Source organism: Carcharodon carcharias, chromosome 6, assembly GCF_017639515.1.
Source record: "Carcharodon carcharias isolate sCarCar2 chromosome 6, sCarCar2.pri, whole genome shotgun sequence".
NCBI classification, from domain to species: domain Eukaryota; kingdom Metazoa; phylum Chordata; class Chondrichthyes; order Lamniformes; family Lamnidae; genus Carcharodon; species Carcharodon carcharias.
In genome coordinates, this window is record NC_054472.1 from 53,095,886 (window position 1) to 53,111,582 (window position 15,697).

At 39.3% G+C, this 15,697-nt stretch overlaps 1 protein-coding gene across 4 annotated transcripts in view; it reads right to left on the bottom strand.

Moving 5' to 3' along the window:
- Positions 1-1,911: 1,911 nt before the first annotated feature.
- Positions 1,912-15,697, bottom strand: part of cdk13 (cyclin-dependent kinase 13) — a 92,458-nt gene continuing 78,672 nt past the window's right edge. For all 4 annotated transcript variants that reach the window (XM_041189492.1, XM_041189493.1, XM_041189491.1 and 1 more), the window contains 2 exons: positions 9,123-9,587; positions 1,912-5,390 (listed from right to left, as the gene is read on the bottom strand). In XM_041189492.1, the coding sequence (XP_041045426.1) occupies positions 4,507-5,390; positions 9,123-9,587 (1,349 nt within the window). In that variant the 3' untranslated portion in view covers positions 1,912-4,506. The remainder of the gene's footprint in view (positions 5,391-9,122; positions 9,588-15,697) is intronic.

Here is a 15,697-nt window from a genome sequence, read left to right on the forward strand (position 1 = left end):
ATCTCTGCTTTTCTAAGTTCCTTCTTAATTTCACCCCTGTACTTTCTATATTCCTCTAGACATTCTGCAGTATTTAGTTCTTAGCATCTGGCATAAGCTTCCCTTTTCTGCCTTATTCTAAAACTTTTACTCTTGGTCTATCTTTATGCTTTTCCATAACTATGCTAAATCTAACTGAATTATGATCACTACCACCAAAATGCTTCCCACTGATATCCCTCTCATCTGTCCAGCTTTATTCCTTAAAATTAAGCCCAGAACTGTCCCTTCTCTTGTTGGGCTAATGTACTGGCTAAAAACATTCTCCTGAGTGCATTTTCAGAATTCTGCTCCTTCTATACTTTTCACACTGACTCTATCCCAATTAATATGAGTAGTTTAAATCCCCTGTTACTGCTTTATTGGTTCAGCATTTTGACTACATAATTTGTTCTTCTAGCTCCCTCTGACTGGGAATCTATAATATACATCCAGAAATGGGATTGCCCCTTTGTTTTGTTCCACAGTTCAACCCCAATACCTCATTTGATGGTCCTTCTAATGTATCATCCCTTCTCCCAGCTGTGATTGTTTCTTTAACAATATTAACTCTAATTAGTGGAGCAATATTTAAGTTTTATACTACTAAATGACTAAGTGTTATATTCTGATGGAATTTAAATGACTTAACTATCAATAAGGGGCTGTTTTTTCTGTTCTTCCTTTTTAATGTTGCCATTTTCAAAAGCTTGGAGCCTGACTACAGAAAGCTGGTTAAAGTTTTATGTTGCTCAAAAGAGAGACATGTTGCCAAAGCTTTTCATCTTGCCCTCATCAGGGCGAACACAAGAATGCCAAATTTCAAACTATCAGAACAATCTATACTACAGGAGAAAGGGGTGCTGGCTGGTTGACAAATCAACTCTGATTGGCTGAGATGTTGACATGGAAAAGGCAATGGGGAACTACAGGCTCCCCAAACTCCCAGGTAACTCAAAAAAGGCACAAGGCTTGACCATATTCCTTTTGTTTGAGAAGAACTAACAGCCAATTTAAAATGATCAATTGAGCTCGTAATGTGACTCATTTACACTTGCTAGAAGTGACATAAATACATACACAGGCATGTGTTTTCTACAAACAAAAGGAATTTGATCAAGCCTTGAACCTTTTTTGAATTACCTAGGAGTTTCGGGAGCCTATAACTCCTTGTTGCTTTCTCCATGGCAATGCATCAGCCAGTCAAGAGTCAGAGCACCCTTTTCTTCTTTTGTATAATTGTGATTGAAATTTGGCATTCTAGCATTTGTCTTGATGAGCGCAAGATGAAAAGCTTCGGCAGCATGTCTATCTTTTCAGCAATATTGAAGTTTTGTACTACCAAGTGACTAAGTATTATATTCTGATGGAATTTAAATTACTTAAATATCAATAAGGGTTTTTTTGAGTGGCATAGAGAGAACATGAAAAGCAGAAAATGTAAAATACCCTAACAAAATGTAATAAAGCTCAGCTTATTGATTTAAACTTTCATTTATAAAGCCTATTACAGAAAAAAGGCTGCTGTCCATCTGTCTAGTTTCAAAAACTGATACTAAGGCCTTCAATCATTGATTCTCTTAAATACTTATTCAATCGTTCCATGAATCGGCCTTCACCACCCCCTTTTGTCAATCCTTTTCAAACATTCACCACATTTTGTGCCCCTTAAACTGCCTGTGAATTTTCTCTTATCTATGTTTGAGCCACTTTCTAATCTTTTAAGGATCCTTAAATATCAATAAAACCTTTCTTGGCCATATAAATACTTATGCACAACTAGAGCAGATTTAAACTGCTGGCTGCTATTTGGCTCAATATTCAGCAGATCGACAACCAAAACCGTATCCATTCCAACATCCAGAGGTATTGTAGACAAACAGAGGCTCTGCAGAAATTAATCTCCATCTTTATTTACAGATCCATACAAAATTACAATGCCAGAATTCAATCTTTTAACAAATTACGTGAAACTCTTTGAAAAGGCCATAGTATTCATAAAACATATTACAGTATAAATAGTTTTTTTCTTTTTTGAATTCTTCTGAAGTGGAGATGAAATAGAAGACATCCTGAAAATTTGAAAATAAAACTGATTTAGCTTGGGAGGGCAAACACTTTAACCTGGGTTTGCATTAAAATATGAATGTGTCCATTTATCCCCGAGTATATTACAATTTTGGAATGATTTCTAACCTGTACCTTCTATGCATGACAGTGAAAATTAAAAAAAATACAGGTATCAATTTATACATATGTAACAAGGTTTCCTGTACTGGACAGCGTTATTTCACCACAGTAAATATGGATGTCCTGTAACGTTTGGGCACCTGAGATCTTTTATTATACTGTAAGCATAAAGGTCAAGAGTGCGGGCACAGGAAATGGAGCAATACAAAATAAACTTGAAATGTACATTTATTATTTCAATCAACAAAATTTTCAGAGTACAGAAACTGTAACTGAATCAAAACAGGATTATCTTGTTAGTGGGGAAAATAATGCTTCCAAAACTTACACACGACTCTGGAAAATCTGCAATTCAGCACACATACCAATTTTCTCCCACTGAACAGCAATATCCTGTGTATTTGAAACAGCACTTTTGAGATCAATAGGGTTATAATTTTGTACATCCATGCCAGATTAGTTTATGGTTGTAAATTTGCTACAAACAAATTAACTAAGTTGGTGCGTTTGCAGATTATATCACTTGACATGCCACAGTGTAAAGGATTAATTTTGGCATTAATTTTCACTGGTGCATGGCCATGAACATGCTTTTTCTGGGATTGAACCAATACAAAATATCTAAGTTTGTAAAGTCAGGCATGCCAATGGAACATACAGCAGCTATTTCACCGAAATGATACCTAATGCTGATTAAGCAAAGGAAGACCTGGTGGTCGAATGGAATATCTTCAGCAGATCAGTGAATCAGGACCAGGAGCATCTTGTCCTACAAATGATCCTGTCTACCAAAAACACACTGACCTCTGCATACAACTTATAACTTCCATACAAATTAAACAGCAGGAATTCTTGACAGTTCAATATATCTGGGAAACTTCAACTTCGTGATGAGTTTTGGCTGCAATTCATGTTAAGGTCTCTTATGGCTGAAGGACAAAAATTCAGAAACAAAAAGTCCATTAAATATTGAATTTTAAAAATGGAACCGGTTCCATCTTCTGGTGGCAGAAGCACATTTAAATAAATATGCCCAGAACAAGTATAACTGTACACATCAACTTCTTCCGTTACAGTTTGCCTCTGACAATTTTAGATTATTTATAACAGATAATGAATACTGCTAAATGAACAAGGTCACAGGACCTCTAAAAAACAGCCAAGGTGTAACTCAAGTGGGTTTATGATCTTGGTTAGTAATTGAAGTACAAGCCCTCATTTCTCAGAAGTATTAGTCATCACATACATGAAGTTTTGCTTCAAACCATAACTATCAATGCAAAGGACATCACCATATTTTGTGATGTAGGAATTACCTTGGGGATAAGTTCACCAATGTGCATAAATCTCCACTGAAGGTGCCCTTTTTTCTAAACCAAGCTTGTGATTACCAGGCAGCATTATGTAATGCAAGTCATTTTTGATAAAAGGCAGAAGTAAACAGCCCAAATGAATGAATAGAAAGACCCACAGAAAATACTGATGCAACCAGGTGTTTGCTGCTTTTTATTTTTGTATTTCCTTTGTTTTAGTAAGAATTGTCTGATAAAAGTTGAACTACAAAACAAGGCAACAATTCAGTTTGCATGGACTTTACTCAAAGCTTCTGACAACTTACTTTTTAAAAAAAGGACCGCATACCTGCTGTCCTTATATAAATAGGGTAAACCAAATTGGTGTATTTAGCTCAGATACAATGTGAATTAACCACATTTTCTTCAATAACGCCAAGCTTAAGAACTGACAGCAACCTGCCAATAAGAAGATTTTTTTTAAAAAAGCACACTACTTAAGAGCCTTGCAGAGTCTAGCAGCTCACAGATAGTAGACAGTTGGTCCAAACTCATAAAAGCACTTAATGTACAGAATTCTTGCCAACCTTATGACCACGGTCTTGCTAGGTTTTAGTCACAAGTACCTCAAAAGTCAGCCAGCCTAGAAACACCATTCTCTTCAAAACTGCTATAATACAAACGGGTATAACCAGTCAAAAGGGAAAAAGTGATGTACAATCATAAAAATAATCTTTTAAAAAACAGAATTGCAGAACGGAGGATGAAGAAAAATATTGCAGTTCATGAGAGAAGCCTAGTGTTTTCTTCATTACTTCTCCGCATGTACAAATTGGTTTTGCAATGGAATACTTCAAATTTGTCAAATCTAATAACTTTTGTATTCAAATGTACATTTTACATTAAAAAAAAAAAATCCCTGGTACAAACCACAGCTATACAGAGGACTTCCCAGCTGTTTATCAGTGTATCATTCATGTATACTATATGAAGTCTGGTTTGTAAATCAATATGGTAAACCTCTCCCTCGTCCTCCTATTGTTGATGTGCTGATACGGCCACTGTAAGCATGAGAATAACCTGCTCCACGCCCAGGGGATCCCCAGCTCTGTCCATGAAGAGGGCCACTGGCAGCTAGGTTCTCTTGTCTGTTGGCAACATACCCATAATTCTGCAGTTTTGTGGCAAGAGGCACATTTGCACTGTTTGTACTTTCAGGTATTGCTCCTGGATTACTTCCACTACTGCCCAACGGGGGCAGAGCACCACGACTGTATTCAAATCTGTGGTCTTTATCTCCTGTAAACTGCATAGCACTGCTGCTGAGATAACTAATCCCTTCTCCATAACCTGTGACTGAGCTAGAAAAGGCCTCTGAGTAGCCAGAATGCAAGTGCGCACTACTAGCATGAGATGATGGAGCACTGAATGCAGACGATACATTATCCAGAAGCGAGTGACTGGGGGCATCCGCACTACCCAGGAAGGTGCCCCTTCCCCCACTGCTGCCAAGTCTGCTGGTGTACCCATCACTATTGAAGTTATTAGACGAACAGGATGCCCCAAATCCATCCCCGTAATCTGCAGCAGTTCTAAGGTTACCACTTGCTCGATAGTCAACAGCTGTCTGTCCCTGTTCCTGGGCTTGGTGATGAGCTAAAAGCTCTAAAAGGGCTGCCTTCACCCCTGCAGTTGGATCGTTTGTGGAGCAAGGAATGGTACTTTGCTGCTCCTCTGCCTGAAAGTTCCCATCTGCTGATGCAGGTGGTGGCTCTGGTGGCTCCGGAGGTCTCTGGTCTGGAGGCAGGATTCGAGGATGTTCATGTACAGGTGATTGGTCTGGGATGCTAAGATCCAACTGTCTAGTAGAGTCATCGTTGAAATCTGAAACTACATACATTAGAATTTTTGACAATTATGCATAGCAAAGATATATGGGAAGGGTGTAACTTTATAAGGTCATACATGAATCAAATGCATTAACCTTACTTTATACCCAAAATTAATGATAAAACCAAATTGGTCAAAAGCCCAAAATACTAAATTGCGTAGTTTCTTTGCAATGAGCTCAGAGAAAATTCCTAAATGCAGATCCCTGAACTTTCTCCTATTGGTTTCCATCTCTGGCTCTCAGCAAAAGAGCTTCCATAAGCAGACAGGCTCACCAATGTACCATGCCTGTGCCCTTATAACTGCTATGCTCAGAATGAACTATGATCCTTTTCAAATCTCACAAAATAATTACAGATTAAGGCAGCTGTTTCTTCAGTGATTTCCTGGTTTTTGTCCCCACCACTTTACCCAGGGTGTATTCAGTGATCATATTTGTATTCATGATTTCAGCTGTAAATTTACCTCTTACTAGTTTGACCAGTATCACCTTCACCTACAAGGAGTTCAGTTTGAGGTAATTTTTCTGAATCTACCTTTTCTATAGAGTTTACCATCTTGCATTTAAGGTTGCCTCTCACACAACTCTTTTTAAGACTCAAAAGCTAAAGTTTCTCCTCATAACATGATGGGGATCAGAGTCATGGCTCTTATATGAACTGCCTCCAAGGCTCAAATGTCTCTCTTGTGTCACAGTGAATACAAAGTACCCAATGTGCTACCTGACCAGAGCACTATACAGTTTTATTGTAATGTTGCAATATCAGGCACCAGAGATCAGATGGATTGATCTTCGCATTCTCCCGTCACCTTCGGGAGATGTTAAATACTACATTATCAAACCAATGTGTACAGACTGAATTTAACAGTTAAGAGATTACATTCAATACACAGAAATAATAAAACAAAGAGACACTCCAGGTTGCAGGAACAGAGACCTGGAAGTCCACTAACACAAATCTTTAGAGATTGGGGAACAATTTGATTAGACTATATATAAAAAAAGCAGACAGGTCGCTGGGCTTTATACGTAAGTGGCATAAAATGTACAAATGCATGGAGATCACTCAACCTTTATAAATCACCAGTTAAGCCTCAGATGGAGTGTTATGTCCAAGTTTGGGTACCACACTTTAAAAAGGATGCCATATCCTTAGAAAGGGTGCAGAGGAGATTTACTAAAATGGTACTAGAGCTGAGGGGCTTCATTTAACTGAGGAGATTAAAGAGGCTGTGATTGTCCTCTTTACAGCAGAGATTGCTATGAGGAGATTTGATAGAGATATTTAAAATTGAGGGGTTTGATAGAGTGCTTAAGGAGAAACTGTTTCAACTAGCAGGAAGGTTGTAAGCAGAGGACACAGACTGAAGGAACTGGCAAAAGAACCAGAGGGGATATGAGGAGAAATGTTTTTTTTAATGCAGCGAGTTATAATGATCTGGAAAGCACTGCCCAGGTGGTTTAAGCAGATGCACTAATAATTCTCAAAAGGGAATTAGATACATACTTGAAAAGGAAAAATTTGTGCACTATGGACAAAGTGCAGGGGAATGGGACTGAGCAGTTCTTTCAAAGAGCCAGCATGGGCATAATGGGTCGAATGGTCTCCTTCTGTGCTATATGATTCTAATTAATTTTTTGAGTAAAATGGACTTTGAGAATACTTGCTATTCGTCTCCTAGTCAAACTCAAATCTGTGTCAGAAAAGCCCTTTCATTGTACAGACTGTGAAATCAACTGCTTTCCTTTATAACATCTCTCTGGAGGTTTGGCCTATACATAACACATTGGTATGTCCTGCTGCTTCCTTCAAGGTGCTAGTGAGTCAAATATTCTTGGAAGTCTAGAGTCTGACCTAGTCATCCTTTGACCTGGTTAACTTCTAAATGCAAACACCATGCACAACAGAAACCATCTAGGCAAGATGGCACATTGAATATATCGCTGGATCTAGTCAGTTTGTGCATTTGCCCTGTTCTCGTCACAGAGCAAAAAGGATTCCTGTAAAGGTGCAGCTGACTGAAGGCAAGTTTTAATTACATTTACTCCATCTGAAGTCTCAAGAACTTTTTCTTGTTCCTTCATGGGATGTGGTATCACTGACAGGGGCAGCATTTGTTACCATCCCTAATTGTCCTTGAAAAGGTGATGGTCTTGAACTGCTGCAGTCCATCTGGTGCAGGTATATCCGCAGTGCTGTTGGGGAGTTCCAGGATTTTGATCCAGCGACAGTGAAGGGATGGCAATATAGTTACAAGTCAGGACCGTATGGGGCTTGGAGGGGTACTTGCAGGTGGTGGTTTTCCCATGCATCTACTGTCCTTGACCTTCTAGGTTGTCAAGGTCACAGGTTTGGAAGGTGCTGTTGAAGGAGCCTTGGTGAATTGCTGCAGTGCATTTTGTATATAGTATACACTGCTGCCACTGTGCATTGGTTGTGGAGGGAGCAAATGTTTAAATTGGTGGATGGGGTGCTAAACAAGTGGCCTGCTTTGCCTTGGATGGCGTTGAGCTTCTCGGGTGTTATTGGAGCTACACTCATCCAAGCAAGTGAAGAGCATTCCATCACACTCCTGACTTATGCCTTGTAGTTGGAGGAGAGGCTTTGGGGAGGTGGGTTGTTGGTTACAATCCTCAGAATTGCCAACCTCTAAACTGCTTTTGTAGCCAGTGTTTATATGGTTGGACCAGTTCAGTTTCTGATCAGTTGTAACTCCCAGGACATTAATAGTGGGAGATTCAGCAATGGTAATGCCACTGAATTTCAAAGGGAGATAGTCAGATTTTCTCTTTTGGAGATGGTCATTGTCTTTCAATTGTATTGTGCAAATGTTATTTACCACTTATCAGTTCAAGCCAGAATGCTGTCCAGGTCTTGCTGCACATGAACACGCACTGCTTCAGTATCTGATGAGCTGCAAATCATACTAGACATTGTGCAGCCATCAGTGAACATCCACATTTTTGACCTAATGATGGAAGGAAGGTCATTAATGAAGTATGGTTGGGTCTAGGATACTACCCTGGATCCATGTCCTGAGACTGAGATATTTGGCCTCCAATAACCATCTTCCTCTATGCTAGGTATGACTCCAACCAATGGAGCTTTTCCCCAATTCCCATTGACTTCAATTTTGCCAGGGCTCCTTGATGCCACATTGGTCAAATGCTGCCTTGATATCAAGGGCAATCACTCTCATATCCCCTGTTACACAGAAGTCTCATTTTTGGACATTGAATGCCCTACCAGCTCAAATGGAGAGAACATTTGGTGGTGTAGTGCTGCTTCATATAGACCAGCAAGGTCCCTCATCTGTACTGAATACATTGTTCTCATCTAGGCAGTGGGTGTGAACACCTTGGTCTCCACTAAAAAGTGTACAAGCTGACACAAAATTCTTGCTGCAATTATTATTCAGCAATCCAGTTTAAAAAAAGCATACACAAAAGACAGGCAAGGACACGGGTAGGCTCAGTTGTGATACTTCACAAGCTCAAATGAAACTTACTATGGCCCACAGGGCCTTTTTCTATGCTGTAGACCTCCATGACTATTACTAGTTAGACTTACACAATAAGAATAGGAACATGGGAGGAGGGAAGAAAATCGCGCCATTAAGATGACCTTCGCTTGTATAACATGTGCAAAGAGAACTACCACAAATGTCATCATTGGTAGCAATAACGAAAACAAATTCATATGAAGTGAAAGAGATTACATGCTAACATACCGGCTATAGCAGCGACAGGCTCAGGAGGATCCAGAGGTTCTGGTGGTTGAGTGGGTACCTCAACATCGGTGGCAGTACTCTCTGTCTCTGTGACAATTTCTTTTTCTTTTGGCTGTGGTGTCTTAATCAGTTGAGCTAGTAAAACAGCAAGTGCACTCTGGATGGCGGCCTGAGCAGCATCAGGCTCACTTTTCGGTGCTGGCTGTGTTGCAGGTGGCAGAGGCTGAGCTGTCACAGATGATGTTACCAGTGGTAGTTTTTCTACTTCTTGTTGCTGCTTAGCAGCTGCTGCCAGGACTCCAGCTGGAAGGTTAACTGTGCTGAGTTGCTGCTGAGTCTCAGGGTTCACTTTAATATTTAGGATTTGAGCAAGATGTGCCAAGCTAAGACTGTTCTTGGATCTCAACAGATTCAGCAGGATGGCCAGGTCATTCTGGTTTAGTGGCTGTCCAGTGCTTTTACTCCCTGCAGAAAAAAAATATAAAATCTCATTAAGTGCCCAGCAAATAACACGGCTTTAAAAGCAGTGGCTTGTAAATTAAGCCCTAAAACAAAGATGGAGCAATCTTCAAATATGCCAAGTATGTTAGTAAATACGGTAAACAGATAATACAGAGACAGGTAAATATTACAAATAAAGGTATATATGGCAACTGTATTGACTAATAATACTATGCATATTAGGTAAATATGATGGCCAAGCAGGTCATGATGGCAAACACATTTGGCAAATACTCCTCCAGATGTGTGGCACCTGGAAACTAGTATTCAGCATTAATTACTGGTGACAACGTCTTGAAAGACAGCAAGTTTCAAATCTGGCATCATAATGTAAAGGACTGCATGACTGGGAGAGGTGGGGACTGCAAAAGGTAAGACCAAATAGTAATTGGGAATTAAGACAGTGAGGACAGACAGGCAAGTTCTATTTCCATCAACACCGGTCCAGAGGGCTGAGAGAGAAATAACAGAATTAGGTGGTATCACAGAAATTACAAGGAGGTCTAAATTAGATTTGGAATTGTTGTTTGTAAATGCATGAAGTGTGGTTAATAAGGTTGGTGAGCCACAGGTGCAAACACAGTCATGTGGAAATATAATACAGCGATAATGGAGACCTGGCACAAAAAAGGGGACACTTAGATACTTAATATTCCCCGGGGCAACGTATTCAGGGAAGACAGGGAAAGAAAAGAGGGTTAGAAATTTGATTAAGGAAGATGTTATGTAGAATGAGAGAATGTCCTTGAGGAATCAAGGACAGAATCTATTTGGTTGAAGTTGAGAAACATTGGAAGAAGCGATTATGCTACTTGGTATACGTTATAGGCCATCAAATAGTGAAGAGATAGAGGAACAGATATGCAGGAAAATCACAGAGGTGCATGAACCATTAGGTTAATGGAAGACTTAAACTACCACAATATTGAATGGGGCAGTGATTGTGTTAAGGGCAGCGGGAAGGAATTTCTGAAATGTCTTTAGGTAAATTTCTTGATCAGTAGTTTTCTTGCCCAACCAGGGAGGATTACAGGATCCAGTTCTGAAGAATGAGGTGGAGAATGTCACAGTGGAAGATAATCTTAGGAAGAGAGATTATACTATCATTAGGTGCTGATTGGTTTTATAGAGAAGGACAAGGATCAATCTAGAATAAAAATACTTCAGGTAAGGGGTGATTCAAATTGAAGAGGGATCTGGCCTTGGTAAATTGGAATCAAAGACTTGCAGACAGAATTGTAATACAGCAATAGGTGGCCTTTAAAGAGTAGATTGTTTGGGCATACTCTAGATACATTCCCACAAAGGGAGAAGGGGAGGTCAACCAAAGTCAGAGCTCCATGGATGGCTAAGGATGACAGAGTAGAGAGAAGTAGAAAAGGGGAGTTTATGACAGCTGTCAGTTTGATAATACAAGGAAGAATCAGGTTAAATATAAAAGGTAACAGAGAAGAAGTGGAAAAAAAGGAAATGAGGGGCAAAGAGGCAGTATGAATAGATTGGCAGGTAAAATAAAAGGGAGCCCAAATGTCTTCTATAGGCATATTAAAATAAAAGGGCTATCAGAGAAGCGGTGAGGCCGATTAGCAGCTAAAATTAGAATTAGCTAAAATAGATCAATTGGTGGAGGCAAAGTCATGGTTGAGTTTTACCTTTTGAAATCGCTGTTACTTACTGAAAGAATGAAACCACAAGATTCCACAGCTTAAATAAATAATTTTTGCTATGCACGAATCAAACAAAGCAAACACTATCATCAATTATGCTTTACAATATCAAAACAATAAACACAATCACTTACACTTTAAAACTGAAATCCTGAACTCAACCTCCCCCTTTTCAGACTTCCTCCTCGCCACCCCCCCCCCCCCCCCCCCCCCCCCCCCCCCCCCCACCCCCCCCCCCCAAAGATCTTTAGCTACTTATCAGAGCCTCGAAGGCTATCCACTTTCTTCTGGCCAATTTCAAAGTTTTCCACAGCTGCCTTGTAAGGTCTGGGACTTTTTAGTTCAAGCCTGGGCTTCACACTCAATTCCTGCGCAGTGAATTAAACAGAAAATTAGAAACCTCCTTGATTTCTAATATCTCTATTCTGCTAGTTTGCAGTTGTCCTACAGTTTTTGGCAAATTCCTTTCTCTGCCTTCTCTAAGCAGAACTCCAACTGCAACAAGGTTAGCTGCCTTTCATTGTGAGGGGTACTGCAGATTTCTTCTTCTGGCTCCAAGCTAGACAAATCTTCCAGCCTCTTTTCCCTTCATAAACTCTAACTAAACTCAGGCTATGAGATTTACTGTGGATTACTTCCTCTATCTAGCCCCAAGTCAGACAAATCTTCCGATCTTTTCTCTGCTCACAAACTCTGTCTCCAAATTGAGCACGAGCTGCCATCCACAGTCCGCTTAGTGAACAATGAAGCTAGTATTTTCTCTGCTTAAGGTGCAAGTCCTGCTAAGATTTACTTCTTTTGTTCCCTTGACTCAGTGGGCTGCAACCGTCTCTGTTCCTAAACAAAACTGCTCACTGCTTACTTCTGTGAGGAAAAACACACAAATTCCACCCAAAAGGGCAGTTTCCTGCAATCTATCGCCATAGCAATAAGGCATGCATTGGGATCTTCCAAACAGAAAAACAAACTAATTATCTTACCTTAAAAACAATCCCTTTGATTCTGTGACCCTATGAATAATTTATATCTCTAATGGAGTTTAAAACGCTTTCTCCAGGCTTGCTATTCTTACCAAGGAATTCCCTTGTTAATCAACTGCTTTTAGTTTCTTTTTATCTGGGAACTACAAAAATAATCATCATTTTTTATTAAGTATAGACCTTCTGGCTCTATTGCAAACTTGAAGAGATGGGTCATCCATTTGTTACTGTGTGCAGTTATGTTACAAATTGTTAGAAAACTGTTTTAAAGGTTACATTTAAAAAAAAACCTTGGGCTGAGTTTAAAGACTGTTTCAAAATGGCTCCAAGCTACCGAATTTTGGATTCCAGACTAGGCCTCCTCTTCCGAGAAGACAAAACACAATCCCTAACTTAATTCGGGCTCACTGTGGTCTCATCCAGGAGGTAACAAAGTTTTAAAAACAAAAAAAAACTGCGGATGCTGGAAATTCAAAACAAAAACAGAATTACCTGGAAAAACTCAGCAGGTCTGGCAGCATCGGCGGAGAAGAAAAGAGTTGACGTTTCGAGTAACAAAGTTTTGTTGGCTCCTCATTGTAAGAACATAAGTTGTGCCTTGGCTAGGACAAAAAGCTAAAAACTGGACATGGGAGAAGGGCTGTTTGAAGTGTTGATGCCTTATGTGGGAGATGACTTGGCAATTTGTACAGGTCACATGATAACAGCGGACATCTTATCTTACCTGCAAAAAACACTGAAAAGGGCAGGAAGCCGAGAGATCCATAGAGAACCCATCTTGAAGAAGTTTCAAACAAGGGAGAGACAGAGAAAGGCAGCTACTGGTCTGCTGTAAAATAACTAGGCAGCTAAAAGTACCACACCTGGAGAACAGAAGTAAGGAGCCTTCTCCCTGTAAACCTGATTTCACCTACTAAGCTCACCTGTTAAAGCAACCTCTGGCAATTCAATGATGGAAGCCGTCGCAGCTGCAAAGACAATCCTGCAATTTCAAAGCCTTCACTTCAGACAACATAACATCGCAACTTCAGAAAATACCAGGCCTGCACCAAATATAGACTAAACTGATCCCATTTTTATAAGTATCATTTTATCTTGATTTGTAACTAACCTTTGTATGTGTTAGTATCTTTACCTTTTCTTAAGTAACTTCCAGAGCAATAGGATGAAATAAAATAATCTTTTTTTTTAAATAAAAAGGCTTTGCTACCGGATCATTTTAAATTGAATTTCTCACTTCACGGGTAGGAAAATACACAAATACATTGTTCATGGACAACTTTGGGGAAACTCCTTTTAAATGTCTGTGACACATTGTATAAGTTTTCCCCCTTCTAATTCTGACCCATTAAATACTCTGAACTGTAATTGCACTAGGTCTGTTTATCAGTTTCTCAACCAAGTGTTTCCCTTTAACTTACATTTAACACTTTAATCTCCAAACTAAAAGTTATATTCCTAAAACTAACAGCTATACCTCTAAAACAAATGAATTATGGAATCAGATATTTACGACAGTAGAAATTGCAGAGATGCTGCAATCCTTCAATTCTTAGATACAGGTGTAGTGCTAAAGGACTAGAGGATTACAAATGTTTCTCCCCTTTTTTTGACTAAGGGTGTAAGATAAACATGACAGGTGCATCAGTTTAATGCTGCTATGATAAAAGCAAAATACCGCAGATGCTGGAAATCTAGAACAAAAACAAAAATACCTGGAAAAACTCAGCAGGTCCAACAGCATCTGCGGAGAGGGATACACTTGATGTTTCGAGTCCGTATGACCCTTCATCAGAACTAAAGATATATAGAAATGAGATTAAATATAAGCTAGTAGAAGGCGAGCTTATATTTCATCTCATTTCTACATGTCTTAGTTCTGATGAAGGGTCATATGACTCAAAACGTCAACTGTGTCCCTCTCCGCAGATGCTGTCAGACCTGCTGAGTTTTTCCAGGTATTTTTGTTTTTGTTCTAGTTTAATGCTGCTGGTGGAGAAGCTTTATAAAATAAGCTGGGAGAAAATTAACAGCCACTTTGACAAATATGGACTGAAAGAAGACCTGACTTGGAGCTACTAAGGGGAATAACGTTTTGATTAATTTAATTTGTGTTTTTTGATGAGGTAAGAGAGAGGATAGATGAGGGCACTTTTGTTGATGCTGTGCATATAGACTTTCAAAAGGTGTTTGATAAAATATCACACAATAGCTTGTTAGCAAAATTTAAGTTCATGAAATAAAAAGGGCAGTAGTAGCATGGATACAAAACTTGCCATGAGAGAGAAAACAGAGTTGTGGTGAATGGCTGTTTCTTGGACTGGAGTAAGGTATACAGAGGTGTTCCATACTAAGATCACTGCTATTTTAGATATACTTTGAAGACTTGGACTTGAGGTACAAGGGACAATTTCAAAGTATGCAGATATCATGAAACTTGGAAATTCAGTAAACAATGTTTTGACTACCAGGTATGTACCAATAGGAATGAGTACCAATGTTTAAAAAATGCACTCTGAGGAGATCACTAATACGGTCCCTATATTCAAGGCACTATTCTAATATTCATTTAATCGTTCTACTTCTTACAACTTCTTACTCTTTGCCTCTATAAAGAATAAATGTCTAGTTTCATACAGCATATTATTCTTAATCATTGCATGACATCCTTTACCCCTAATCAATGTAAGCAGTAATCTCTCATTAGAACACAGCCTAGCAGTTAACTCTTTGCTGGCTAAAGGCCACACAAATATTTATAAAGTGCAGTACTTAAAATTCATAATACAAAGAAAAATATATAAAGACCCTGTATTTCTTACACTTTGCAAGTTTCTGCAGCAAGAAACCACTATTCATTATTGACAAATAACAGCGAATTGTAACATGAACAATGAATTGGATTTTAAGCTGAATACTTCTAGGTGTAGAAATAAAGTCTGACAGGATGTGTAGCAGTGTGTCAATTAAATTATTTCAAGAAAATTAAGCTTGCATGGAAGAAAATGAGTAATCTAACTAGACAGATAGTAAAGTTTCCCATTTCTGATGCTCCTTCATCCTCGCCCCATCATTGTACGTATTGTGACAGCTCGTAAAACCCTTGTGTAGGATTAATCACCCTATTGGCTGGTATAATGGTTATAGCTGCGAAAGGAACATACAAAAGAAATAGGCCCCTTGAGTCTACTCTGATATACAATTAGGTAATGGCTAATCTTCTATTTCAACACCACTTTCCCACCGAGACAAACATCAACTGCAGCTGGAGGATCATCAACTCGGTGAAAGACACTTCTTGGTCTGCCCGAAACCTGTTGGTCCTCCAGTGCAAAGAGCTGTCCCCGACTGAGTGTTGCAGACTGGCACATTCCTAGGTCCAGGACTACATGCTGAGGGACGCACTAAAGCTTGGGGCAGCCACCGC